This window comes from Protopterus annectens, chromosome 2.part1 (genome assembly GCF_019279795.1).
Source record: "Protopterus annectens isolate FY-2018-M chromosome 2.part1, PAN1.0, whole genome shotgun sequence".
In the NCBI taxonomy this organism is placed as follows: domain Eukaryota; kingdom Metazoa; phylum Chordata; order Ceratodontiformes; family Protopteridae; genus Protopterus; species Protopterus annectens.
Window position 1 is genome coordinate 1,083,801,222 of NC_056729.1, and position 15,101 is coordinate 1,083,816,322.

Here is a 15,101-nt window from a genome sequence, read left to right on the forward strand (position 1 = left end):
AGTACTTAAGCCAATTGTTGAAATTGATCATCTTGTCTTCATATTGTGGCATCATTCTTGGTGAGGGTAAGATGCTACTCAAGGTCAGGGTCATACCGGCCTGGGCTACATGCTCAGAGAGCTCCTTTATGTCTCTTTTCATGTAGTCCAGGGAGGTACGTCTCAGGTCATTCACACCAGCATGGACAATGACTGAGTCATATTTGTACTTGCCTTGGAGTGACCTGAGTGCTTGTGTTATGTGGCGGATCCTAGCGCCCGACAGGCTGCTCACCGTGACCCTCTCCTTGTTCAGCCTGGTGAGCAGGACATCAGTGTGCCTGACGATAGAGTCACCTATTACAAGTGTATCAGGTGTGTTGTTTAGTCTTAAGGGCTGTGGCTGTTCGGCACACTGGCTTTGTGAGATATGTGTTGCACGTGTTTTGTTTTGGGGTAGCGATTGCTTGGGTGTCTGCTTTGGAGGTCTCTGCTGCTTAGGCAGATCTTTATTTAGAGCCTCCGAGTATGTTTTTGTGTGATTATGTGTTTGGTTTGCTGTCGTGGTAGGTCTTTGTGAGACTGGATTTGTAGTGAGTGTGGTTTCCTTCTCCTCCTGACTGGTTATGCCAGTACTGAGTTGAGAGAGCTTAGCCTCCAGTTTGGCTATATGGTTGCATCTCTCACATGTGTTGGAATTTGTTGGGAGGAGGAGAGGGTTGTCTGTGTACATGAGGCAGTTGTAACATTGCCTCAAGATTCCCAGATTCACCAGCTGGACCGGAGAGGAGATTGACAACTGAACTTTGGACATGCTAGAATAATATTGGGAATTCCTTAATAATTGAAAACAAGGGCCAGTGGGGAGTGAGGGTGTAGTGCTTTTAATTTTTAGTGCTGACTTAAATAATTGCTTTAGCGAGCAAGTGCCAGGTAATGTAAGTGCAATGTGTTACAGGAAACTTAAATGCAAAAACGACAAACAGTAACTTTCTTTCAAGTGAAACAAGGAAATAAGTACAGTAAGCAATGCAGATATCACTAGTGATCCACAGAAGCGCTGAGAAGCCACGTATTAGGTGGAATTAGTGTTCCAGGGAAATAACAAGCAAAACAAACAACAAGCATATAAACAAAGCTAGATTCAGCAGGCCTGGATCTAGTCTATGCTACAGCAAACAAGGTGTACCAATTTCAGTAATATACAGTTCAAATATTCAGGTACTATAAACCTTTAACCAGAAATTCCCAGCTCAGAAGGGCAGAGTCCAGCCTCTTCTCCCACAAGAGTGCAGACCACGAACCTTCTTAATGTAAAATAACTGGCCTGAAGCCCAAGTGCTTAAACCAGAACTAATACACTTTATGAATAACAGACACTGGGCTCTCAATCAGCAGTTCCCAACTTAGAAGGATGAAAGCTACCTGTCCTGCCACCACAGTGCATGCCACAAACCTTCCTCATGTAAAACAACTGGTCTGAAGCCCAAGTGCTTAATCCAAAAGACTTAGAATGATAGCTACACTTTAATCAAGTTACTACCAAGCAGTAATAAATACAATTGAATACTTTAGAGAATGCCTGGATTAGTGCTCAAGTTACACAAGCAAAGCTAGATCTAGCAGGCCCGAATCCAGTCTATGGCACAGCAAACAAGGCGCACCAACTTCAGTAAGAAGCAGTTCAGATATGCATGCACTATAAGCCTTTAACCAGAAATTCCCAGCTCAGAAGGGCAGAGTCCAGCCTCTCCTCCCACAAGAGTGCAGACCCGAACCCTCTTAATGTAAAATAACTGGCCTGAAAGCCCAAGTGCTTAAACCAGAATTAATACACTTTTAGAATAACAGACACTGAGCCCTCAATCAGCAGTTCCCAACCTAGAAGGATGTAAGCTACCTGTTCTGCCACTACAGTGCAGACCACAAACCCTCTCAGTGCAAAACAACTGGTCCGAAGCCCAAGTGTTTAAACCAAAAGGCTTAGAATGAGTTACACCAAGCAGTAATAAATACAATTGAGTACTTTTAAGATGATGCAAAAGTAAAATAAAGTAGGTAGAAACACAACTACAGTAAAAACAGATTATTTTTTTTTTTTCTGAACAAGTGCTGAGATCAAAGAAACAGATTTGAGTGCTGAAACTAGAAAACTGGCTAGTTATAAGAGAAAAAAACTAAGCTAGAAGGCTTCCCTCCAACACAGAAGGGCTTGGGGGCTCAGAAGCCTACAAATAGTCTATACCACTTAACAGGAAATTCAGGAAACAAGCTTAATTTTTTTTGTTGTTTCCCAGATGCTCTCTTTGTACACAGTAGGAGTGCCTGAAATCAGAATATGATCTCACTGCACTCAGTTGAGTGAGCAAATGAGATGGGCCCAGAAGGAGTATCCAAACACAAATTTACAAGAGGGGCGGGCAGTTTAAAGGCCACTAAGATTAACACCAAAACAAAAACAGGGAGGGTGGGTGGGACTTACTGAAGAGCAGAGTCAAAACTTCCAGTTCAGTTAATATTCCTGCAACACACAGTTAAAATCAATTTAAATACTGTATTGTTTTGAAAAAAAAAGTGCAGATAAAGGTACTTAAATTCTCTTATACATCCAGTTGAACACAGCAAGTACTTAGCTGGCTAAAGCTGAGGTTTTTAAGCAGAAAATATTTCACACTGTACCACTTAAATAGGCAAGGACAGGAAATCAAAGAATGTGGCTACCCCCACACCTGTAATTACTAGCAAATAACAAAATTCAGCAAACACTGACTAACTGCCAGTTCAGTTAATATTCCTGCAACACACAGTTAAAATCAATTTAAATACTGTATTTTTTTTTTAAAAAGTGCAGATAAAGATACTTAAATTCTCTTATACGTCCAGTTGAATACAGCAAGTTCTTAGCCGGCCAAAGCTGAGGTTTTTAAGCAGAAAATATTTCACACTGTACCACTTAAATAGGCAACGACAGGAAATCAAAGAATGTGGCTACCCCCACACCTGTAATTACTAGCAAATAACAAAATTCAGCAAACACTGACTAACTTCCATTTCAGTTAATATTCCTGCAACACACAGTTAAAATCAATTTAAATACTGTATTTTTTTGAAAAAAAAGTGCAGATAAAGATACTTAAATTCTCTTATACGTCCAGTTGAATACAGCAAGTTCTTAGCCGGCCAAAGCTGAGGTTTTTAAGCAGAAAATATCTCACACTGTACCACTTAAATAGGCAAGGACAGGAAATCAAAGAATGTGGCTACCCCACACCTGTAATTACTAGCAAATAACAAAATTCAGCAAACACTGACTAACTTCCAGTTTAGTTAATATTCCTGCAACACACAGTTAAAATCAATTTAAATACTGCATTTTTTTTTTTAAAAAAAGTGCAGATAAAGGTACTTAAATTCTCTTATACGTCCAGTTGAATACAGCAAGTTCTTAGCCGGCCAAAGCTGAGGTTTTTAAGCAGAAAATATTTCACACTGTACCACTTAAATAGGCAAGGACAGGAAATCAAAGAATGTGGCCACCCCCACACCTGTAATTACTAGCAAATAACAAAATTCAGCAAACACTGACTAACTTCCAGTTTAGTTAATATTCCTGCAACACACAGTTAAAATCAATTTAAATACTGTATTTTTTTGAAAAAAAGTGCAGATAAAGGTACTTAAATTCTCTTATACGTCCAGTTGAATACAGCAAGTTCTTAGCCGGCCAAAGCTGAGGTTATTCGAGAAATAACACACACCCATGGGAGTTGTAAGGCTGACTCCTCAGATATCTAATTGTAAGTAAAAAAACAATGCTTATATTTATATATATATATATATATATATATATATATATATATATATATATATATATATATATATAAATATATATATATTTATAAATATATTTATACACTTATAAATGTATACATTTATAAATATATTTATAAATATATATATATATATATATATATATATATATATATATATATATATTTATAAATTTATATATTTATAAATATATTTATAAATATAAATATATGCATGTATGTATGCTTGACCTGCATTTAACTTAACACTGATTTGCTGACATCTGTTTAATTGACTGCATATGGTCAATACATACGTATGGTTGAAATGTGCACTAAATCGACATTCCCCGACCAAGAGCAAGGGAATATTCCCTTTCCCCAGGGGATTGTGTGATACATAATTAGCACAAGGTGTAGGGGATGTTATTTGTTTTTTTTGGGGGGGGGTTGTTTTTTTTTTTTTTTTTTTTTTTTTTTTTTTTTTTTGAAATTGCATGTGCTGATATTCTTTCTGGGTGCATGATGTCTTGTAACATGTTGACATTAAGTCTGTTAACCTTTTGAGGTAGATGTTTCAGAGGTTGACATATGCACTATTAAAATGAGTAGTTCTATACATATATACATGTATAAAATGCAAGCCATTACAATTCTCTAGTCCAACCCCTTGGCTTTTCACTGCCACTAGTTTTGCCATATAGTGCTGCACTGTGTTTCCTAGAATGATTAATTTATTAGAAATTCAGACAGGATTACAAATTACTCAGTAATGCCAGAGGTTAAAGTTTCATACTTTTATTTTTCAGAAACTGCATGACACTACACATACTTGATCTGTTTTTATATATTTATCTATTTTATCCTGTCCATTTGAATATTTTGATTTCCTAATAAATCGCTGAGAATTACAGTCATTCAAAATCACAGGCATTAGAGTATTATACTTCATATCACTCAGGAAGATTTGTGATTTTTTTTTTAATTTGGTCAGGCATCAAGTCAACTATTATAGTCAAAGAGTAAGGCAAGATGCTAAAAAGGATCAAACAAAATGCAGAAAGTGCATTTTAAAGCACATAGTAGATTGGTGTGTGCTTTTTCTCTTCTTTTCTTTTGGTAATCAATGAGTATTATATTTAGTATGCCAGACCTTAGTGTATCATTTTTATTATTTGTGAATGAATTGAGATGGAGTGTCTGTTGCAGTTGCAGTTGAAAGACATTAGGATGTTCTCTGTTTCTTTCTCTTTCACTTATGTGCACACACACACACACACAGCACACGCACACACACGCACACACACGCACACACACACACACACACACACACACACACACACACACACACACACACACACACACACCACCTTTTTTCCTCAATTGATTTTTAATTTTAATTTTATGCCCACTAAACAGCAGAGCTCTGTTTAGTGAATGTAAAATAATGGAGGCTATTTGTTTTTTTCTGGCTAATCTTTACAGTAGCTTAATATGCTACTGTGAAGTGGCAGCCTTTTTTTTTTTTTACAGGGCATTACCTATACATTAACACCCTTCTGGAGAAATTCATCCTCCAATCAGGGAAAAGATATCTATATTGCCCACTCTTTAAGAAAGCAATCATGCTCAACAGGTTGTGTGCTACAATGTAAATAATGCCCTCCCAGTGGTATTATGAGGAGCAATACTGCACTTAAATGGTTGTTGTTTTTTAAACAGCTAGAAGGATGGTTGCAAAATGGTTATAATGGAAAAAAAAATCAGCACTTTAATATAGCAATTTGGTGAATATATCAGAATTTGTAAATATGCATCATGGCAAGTCATGTAAACTACTTATCAAACAAGTTGAATAAAACAGTACCTTCAAACGTTCCTTTGTCAGAAACAGAAAGTATCCTGAAATATGATTTCAAACTTTCTTTGAGTTCAGTGTTAGCAGCCATGATCTGATCTACTGTTGGCTCATCACTGATGAAAATGAAGTCAGTTCTGATACTTCCTTTGCTAGTTTAAGTTAAAAGAAAAACAGGTATTTGTACGCATCATAGATTATATCACGTTCTTTGTTCTATATAAATAGATGCAGATACAGATATAAGAAATGTTTGGTGCAAGTATTAAAAGACAAGTACCTATTACAAATAAAATGTAATACTTAAAATGGAAAGACTTGTTGACTTTAGACAGGGAAGATAGCAAATTATCATGCACCTCCCTGAACCAGATAGTGCTGTAAGAGATTTTGATAATCTTACTAATAATTCCTTATCTTTTGACAAATATGTCTCAGTAGTAGCTCTAGAATCTTACTGTCTGTCTCATTTAATTTTAAAAGGCATCTCAGCTAAATTCAAATAAGTCTTAATTCTACTTACCACATTTCTTATGAGATCCCATTTGTAAGTCATTACATTCACTAACTGGGTCTCATAAGAAATGCATAAAGTATTCCTTTCATCATGCATTTGTTAGAACACGTCATTCATTTTCCAAATTCTCAGAGACTTCTACATAATAATAATTGGGTCTATGTTCACGCATCAGAAAAATTACAGCAAACGGCTAATAATTAAACTTTAAACAATGAAAGTTTAACATACTGAAAAAGTGGAACACCAAAAGTAATTCATCGAATGGCCATAGTTGGACAACAACCAGGAAGCACTGTGATGCATAAGGTAAGCAAAGGAAACCTTTTTTTAAAATTTGCCCTATTTTCCACTATAGTGCAATCTTGGAGTTGGTATATACTGTTGGGGGGTGATGGGGGCACAGACCCCCAAATTGGGGGTGTGGGGTGCAGAACCCCCACCTTGGTTGGTTACATTCAGAATGCTGACTAATTATGGCCACTCAATTATTTTTCATTTTTAAGCTTTTTCAATACATTAAACTTTTGCTGTTTAATGTTTGATTACTAACCATTAGCTGTAATTTTTTTATGCGCAAATATAGACCCACATAATCAGTGGCCTTATGAACCTTAGTCAGCCTAACAAACTAGCAACCCTCAGTTTGCAACCTTTCTCTTATAGACTCCTTTATTGTGATCTGTGTTTATACATTCAGGTCATGAAAGATGCAACCCTTCTTCACCTCTAATTTATTTTCAGAAGAAATGGCTCTTCATATAAGTGGTTAAAGGACCTAAAGCTTCACCAACAGATAAATAAAATATGTTGGTGCGATAGATTCATATTCCAATGAATTCCCACCTCTGAAACAAGCTTCCATTATACGTAAATCATAGTAGCACCTCTACCATCTCAGGTGTATCAGATGTACATCCTCAAACTATTCTTTGGTGTACTTTGTGTTGACTCCTTGAGACTGCAGGGATGTTTTGAATGTAGTTGGTTGGCTAAACTTGTAATGGTCTGTAGACTTATTGCCTGTTACATGCCTATGAACCTTTACCTGAATGCTGTTGATTATCCTTGCCCAGCTTCTTGGTTTTCAAAATGGGGAATAAAGGCAGTTTACCACTGGGGATTAAGGATATGAACCATTAACAAGGTTCTTCCTGTAGTGTAGGGACTGATTTTCTCAGTCTACATTTGCCTATGCACTGATCTTAAGCAAGTCACTTAACTAGGCAGTGCCTTGGTATAATTGAAAAACTGGGCTAGGTTCCTTAATGGTGTCTTGGACTTAACTACATATGATTATGTGATGTGATTCAGCACAGTTTCGACCTATATGGAGTTAGACATTTGCAGAAACACACTTTGGAAAACATTTAACTTTACCTACCAGCTTAGATGAGCAATTTTGGGAATATCCTTAATTAATCAAGTTTGTGGCACTTATTTTTTGTTCATTTGCATACTTCTTTCCATGGTCAAACCAAGGACACTTTTTTTTCTGAAAATAACAACAGTGACTTCTGAATACTGCCTTGGCTCATCTAGTTTCGTTGCTGTAAGTTTGGGTGTTTGTTAAACCAGTCGCTTCTTGGAGACTGCTTTGTTTTTTCTGAAAATAGTGAACACTGATATAGGGTATGACAAATATGTTCATCAGCCACAGAGTGTAGCAGTCAATGCTGCTAAGCATGGTATCGAGACCTTATCACAAGTCTGTGAACATCAGCAGCCATTCTAGTTATCATTTGCCAATCCAATTCATTTCTGGATTAAAAATGAAGCTGCACACATTGCACACACTGATCTGCAATTTGTGGTAGTAACTGTTATTCAGAGACATCGAAATTAGCTCATAATGAGATCTTTCCTCATCACTGCTAACATGTCTCTGCATCTCAAAATACTGTATCGTGTGAGCATCCAAATATAGCAAATTTTTGCAATAAAAATATATTCTGATAATATCTATTTTGGAAAACTATTGCCAGACTGGACATTCATCCTGTTTTTCAGTCATCATGCTGTTGTGTATTACAGAAAGAAATTGTCATTGAAGTAATTTTCCCAGGAGAAACCATTTTTATTCACACTCATGTGGCTGTTTCCCCACATACCATTCCTTAGTATGGAAACTAACCTTAGAAATATTTTCTTTTAGAAATCAGGGGTATAGAAACATTGGCCCTAAACTGGGGGGTGAGTGGTCAGTAGCATACCTCTCAACCCCTTAGAGCAAAAAATCTGGACAAAGCCTAAAATGATGGAAAGACAAATAGGGACAAATTTTAAATATTGTCATTAGCATGAATTTTATGAAGGATGTGGAGTCTTAAACTCAAATATTTGTCGTTATTTAATGGCTTCAATCCTCAGCTAGCCAGAAAGGTACAGATTTTAGAAGGAGCACACCAAAAATAGTTGAGAGGTATGGTCAGTAGGTATAATAGTTCTTCAAAAACAATGGTTATTCATACAGGATTGTGCATGAATCTAATTCAGCAGAAAGGGTACAGGGAGATAAGAACAATTAAGTCAATAGGCACAATAAATCTAATCAGTGGAAGTCAGTGAATGACATTAAGAAGATCTGTTGACAAAAGGAAGCAAGATGGAATATTAATATGTAGTTTTCATGTACAGGCCATGGAAGTGAGTGAAAAACTTCTCTAAAGCAAATTTCACACTCCTCAAAACCAAGGTGGAATCTTTCAAAGCCCCCGGGCTTCTGGAAAATACAGCCCAGACCGCAGAATCCTTTATAAACGCATTCTATGAACACCTTCAGGAATGCATGGATCATGCAATCCCAAATAAAACCAAGACCCAATCCTCCAAAGGCAGGCGTCCTGTCTGGTGGACCGCAGCCATAAACAAACTATACAATAGAAGGAGGAAGCTACTACATGATAGAGCAAAATCCCAAAAAGGGAAGGCATCTCTGATCAGTATTAGCAAAAAACTACAGGCACTCATAAAATCGTCTAAGTACAGCTTCGAGAGAAAAATTGCACAGGACACTAAGGATAATCACAAGGCTTTATTTAGTTATGTTAGGAACCTGGGTGGGAATTCCCAGACATGCTCAGAATTAGTCCAAAATGACAAAAAATACACCAAACCCACAGACATCGCCAACATCCAAGCTGACAGGTTCAGCGCAAACTCCCCCCCCCCACCAAAAGGGCAAATATCTATCCCAGCAGAGTGCTGCCCCCCTGACATCTCAGATGCTCAGGTAAGAGCCGCCCTCTCCAAAGCAAAAAACACAGCATCAATGGGATCAGACGGTGTCCCGGGCTGCGTCCTACATGAACTCCAAGAAGAGCTAAACCCAAACATAAAACTACTGTTCAGTCTCAGCCTTACTACAAGATATGTACCCAAAGAGTGGCGTACAGCAACAGTGGTCCCTCTCCACAAAGGTGGTGCCTCAACGGATCCTGGAAACTATCGCCCCATAAGCCTGGCTAGCTTGGTCTGCAAAGCTATGGAAAGGATCATCATAGACCTCACAAATAAAGATGTTGGGGACCTACAGACACTGGATCCTACCCAGTTCGGCTTTGTTAAGGGCAGATCCTGCCTCTTAAATGTGGTCAATTTCTTTGAAACAGTCACCAAGGCCATTGGCGAGGGGAAGGTGGTCAACACAGCCTACCTGGACCTCACAAAAGCCTTCGATACAATACCCCACTTGGGCATTATAGATAAGCTCACCAGCTTAAATATAAACCCCTATGTCACTAGATGGGTTGCAAACTGGCTCAAGGACAGATCCTACATGGTTAGAATTGCTGGAGCCATGTCAGACTCCAAACCAGTTACAAGTGGCGTTCCACAAGGCTCAGTCCTGGGACCTCTCTTGTTCGGTATATATTTCTCGGAGGTACAGGCCAACATGGAAGGACTGTGGCTGACCACGTTCGCAGATGACTGCAAACTGGGTGCCATAATCAACTCTCCAGCCAACACAATCATCCTACAAAAAGGCCTCATAGAAACAGACAAATGGTGCCAGAGCCATGGCCTCAAGCTAAACACCAAAAAGTGTATAGTCATCCCCTTTGGCAAAAACAAAGTGCCTACAAATTACCACATAGGTGGTAATCCATTAAGTACGGAAGAAGTAATTAGGGACCTGGGGACCCAAGTTGATAGCAATCTCTCATTTGACAATCACGTGGCCAAAGTGGTTAGAAAAACATTTTATATAGCCCACCTAATCATGAAGGGATTCCCATCTAGATCAGGGGAGGTCATCGTGCCTCTTTACTTATCCCTCATCAGGCCCATAATTGAGTACAATGCCCCTTTTGGGATGAACCTTACCAGACACCTGCAGCAACTGGAAAGACCCCAAAAGTACCTCACCAAGATGATCAAAGGGCTCAAACAGATGCCATATGCTGCCCTGTTAAAGAAACTCCAGCTCTACTCAGTGGCATACCGCCTGCTCAGAGGCGATCTGTGCCTGACGTATAAAGCCATGTCCAACCTGGAATTAATGGACATGCTGCACCTCAGAAAATCCAAATCCCATCGAGCTACACGCTCGAGAGACTTGAACCTCAGCACTGAAATAAATAGGACATGTTGGAGGGTCAGATTCATAACCCAGAGGCTCCCTTCACTCTGGAATAAAATCCCAGTCCAGGTTAGGCAGAGTCCCTCATTGACTCTCTTCAAGAGGAATCTTGATGAGTGGATGGGAGATCATAGGTTTACCCCGGGTATCACTTCTGTGTCACTGTTAGACAGAGGCACAGTATACTAACCTCGAAAAAGGGCATAGCAAAATTAATTTAAAATGGGTGGCGAAAGCCAAACACACTCTGGCTAGGCTTATAAATGCCCTAGGGCAGATAGCCTAGTATGAACCTATGAACCTAAAACAAAGCAGTGCCAGATTCTGGACAACATACCAGATGCAAACTACTTTGCTTTGATCAATGAGTGATTAAGTAAATATAATTAAAGCATGCTGATGTTGGCAAAAAAGTCAGAATAACGGTACAGTGGGAAGCAGGAAGACTCATGATACCTAAATGCTTAACTCTTCATTGCAGATGCAGTATTTTGTTCGTCTTTGTGATGGCAATGTCAGGGCTGGTGTTAGCATTTTGTAGGCCCCCATCAAATGTCAAATTGGGGGCTTCCTAGCCACTTTCAGTCCAAGTATCACCCTGTTACCGCCACCCTTCCTAAGCAACCTTTTATTTTATACTGCAGACCTTTAGGATTAGTACACACAGACTAACCTGTAGCTACAATGCTCTTACATTACAACAGGCCGGTATACCACACTATGCTGACCCATCTCACAAAGGGACATTTACAGTTACTTGCATTTAGTTGGAACAATGATACATTGCAACAACTCTGTGTACAGGGCTGGACTTAGGTGAAATGGCGCCCTAGGCAGTGCCTAATGTTTCAACCCTTCCTCCCACACACATATCCTTCAGTGCTCCCATCTGTTTCTCCCCCATCCTGGGCTCCCTATACCATGCACATTACTTTTTTCTTCCTTTTCTCAGACTTTGCCTTACTCTTCAACTTTTTCAAAAAGCCATAACTTTCTGTATGCTCTGATGTGCATTTTAAAATTCTGTTTTCTTCTTACACAGCCTTTTCATCCACTGATTGCTTGAACAGAAATTCTGATTAAGAAAAGAGATTCAGAATTGCTGTTCAGCTTTAGTTTTCCTTACATCATTTCAACACACCATTCCTGACCAAGACAGCACAGTAATAATTTAGGAAATAACTGAATTAAGCTGGTGCCGCCAGAAACCATAGGGGTTATAGATGATCTGGGATGCATTTTAGAGCAGTTTCCCAACCTTTTAATCCAATGGTGGCCTAAAAAAAGTCAGTTTTTTTTTATTTTCTTTCAAAGAAGACCTATGTTGTGTCAAGGCTTAATGTTCAAGGCTAACAAAATATACCTCACAATAAACTAACAAGAGAATTGTGAGGATATATAGCCTCAGGTCCTATCTGGGAATATTGCCTGCCTCCCTGACCCCCCAAAAAAGACAATCACTGCCTATGCATCCATCTGGTGGTATACTGTGATGAAAGCAATGGCTCAAATTGCCACAGTTATGTATTTCAAATGACTGCTGGCATACATATAAATAGCATGCCCCCTGACTCCTCCCCTGTAAGCCCCTAAGGCAGCCAGTTGTATACATGCCTAATGTGTGATTGTGAGGAAAGGGGAAAAATTATTACAGTAATGTATTTTACTTTGCTGCTAGACAGTACACTGCCCCTATACAAGCTACAGTAACCTTCTTTGTACACCTCTGAGGTCTTTAAGAAAAGTAAAAGAAACAATGACCGCATTGCCCACAGCCCAAATACAAGTTATAAAGACCTTCTGTACACATCTTTAAGGTTTGACTGTGATGAAAATTAAAGTAGTAATAACCACACAACCCCTCCTCCCACACGCATAACCTACAGCAACTTTATGTGCACATATTGCAGTAGGGCTGATTTTAGAATGGGTGCAGTTGGCAGCAGAGGCCATTATCAGGTTTATCCTAACAGGGTTACATGTCAGCCCTGTTCAGGCTAAAAAGTGTAATCAGAAAATTAATAATTTTTTTCTAATTTTTCTCCAACCAGCAACAGGTTTAGTGGGGTTCCACACAGTCAAGGATGATTAAGGCAGCTTAGCTGTGTCCATTTGTACAGTCTGGGGAGTGGTGTCTACTAGACTTATAGAAGATGCAAATGTCTGAATGCTGTATGATATATTTTACACCATATATTTAAAATGAAATTACTTGTTAGCTGCATTTTTTTTGATACCCAGAAGAATAATGTATGTGTTTTGGCATTATTGGGTGTGTACATAGATACAAATCTGTGATATGTATATATGTATTTTTTATACATAAAAAAATAATCTCTGTGCTATCCCCGAAGTGTCAAACAACCCATTAAACAAGCATAGTGGGTCCAAAAACAAAACAGTGTAAGAAACTTTTCTGTGTGGAAGATTTTCAATCCATATGTATCTAGTTAATTACTGTATATTAATCAGATCAGATAATAGTAGTATAAGTAGAAAACTTAAGCTCGTCCTAAGTCAGAAAATAAAAAAATATATCATTTGAAATATTGTACAGAATTACTAAGTATTCAAAAGTAATCCAAGCAGGGTAGGCAGTCTGCTTCCAGTTGAAAATCATTTATTAAGTACACAGACAAGCGATCCAAGTAAAACAAAAATAACAGAGTAATAGTTTTCTCACAAGCTTTCTAACTGTATATATACTTTTTATCAGGCAAAGGAGTGGTCTATTGTGCTGTAAAACAAAGTGTTATTGGTATATATGTTAAATTCACATTCAAATCTAGAGTGTTATGCTTCTTATCCAAAAATGCAAGGTGATGCAAAAGGTGTTATTCTATTAACTTTTTAATTGAATTACAATATTTAAAACATGTTCTTAATTTCGAGCCTTTATTCTGCTTTTATTATTGGCATTGCATAAAATTCTTCAGCAAAAAACATTGAGAGTTATAGTATTTTGTTTTCTGACAGCACTTATAAAATTCCCTGAAAGAGAAAAACATCCCGCATTTAGATCAGTCACTCTGAGCTGCTGATCTCTCTAGTGCTTACCTTGCTTGTGTTCATTATCATCTTTAATCTAACAGGGTCATATTACAGCCTTATTCAGATTTAAGAGCATAATCAGGAAATTAGTACATTTTACCCTCATTTTCCCACAACCAACAGCAGCTTTTGTGGGGTCCCCCACACAGTCAGGGATGATTAAGGGAGTGCCTGCAGCCACAGGTATTGCAGGTACTTAAAACTGACTATTTTGTTAGTTTTAGTGAAGAATGACCACTAAGCCTGGGACACTATGTCAATGGTAAAACGTCTAATGGAATTGTGAAACCTGTTACTTGATAAAACACAGTTGTACTGTAACCAGAAGTATCTTTCAATTTTAAAGGAGGATTATAAGAGGGGTCTATATCACTTCGATGAAACAGCAGAAGTTCGAACACCATATGTTCGAACTTCTAACCTCAAAGTGCAAAACCATCGAAGGCTTAGAACAGCGATTTTTTTCCCAGGGAAAAAAAAATCACTGTTCCAAGAAACACACACACAACACAAGCACACCAAAAAAACAGCAATCCGCACACATACACTTAAACCTTACATCTAACCCTACACTAAACTGTACATACACTACTATCTATCCACTTACCTCAACCCAAACCCTATCCCTAAGGTCCATCACTATCGCATACTCACCTGACCCATGCACTAACCCTAACTCACCTATCCCACCCTAACCCTAAAGTCTTTCACTATCACACACCCACCTCACGTGCGCCCTAACCCTAACTCACCTAACCAGTGCCTTAACTCTAACATCTGCACAATCGCACACTTACCTGACCCAGACCTGTAACTTTCCACCACAGTGCTGAAAATAGCAAAGCCACGGAAACAGCCAACTGAATTCTTTCACTGGGAAAAAATTTGGTGTTCTGCTACTTCACGATAATCCATTTTTGAACTTCACACTGAACATATGGTGTTTGAACTGCTGACGTTTCCATGAACTGATAGGAACCCTTATAAGAGTTATTACCACTACTTTGGTTTATTAAGAACATAGAATTGCTGTACTAGTTTTTATTGGTTCAACAGACGTTACAAAATATCAAGATAACTTGCTGTGGTCGGCCCCCTGTGACCACAGGGTTCGCTACTGCCTAAAGCCAAGTATGGCAATGTTAATAGGAAGGTCAAGCAAGAAGCAAACTCAGTAATTTAGCTGCATTCACCTTTATCACTGTGATCTTGCTTAAAAAGCATAAAGGTGGCATTAGGAGCAGAGTTTTTGCATCCCATGCAACATACATTGAGGTTTGTTTTTTTTTTTTTTTGTGTGTGCGT

At 38.4% G+C, this 15,101-nt stretch overlaps 1 protein-coding gene across 1 annotated transcript in view; it reads right to left on the reverse strand.

Annotated features, from left to right (window-relative positions):
- LOC122794939 (location of vulva defective 1-like) overlaps positions 1-15,101 on the reverse strand; it is a 707,924-nt gene that overhangs the window by 262,796 nt on the left and 430,027 nt on the right. The window contains exon 7 of the mRNA XM_044063534.1: positions 5,656-5,798. Coding sequence (XP_043919469.1) covers positions 5,656-5,798 — 143 coding nt within the window. The remainder of the gene's footprint in view (positions 1-5,655; positions 5,799-15,101) is intronic.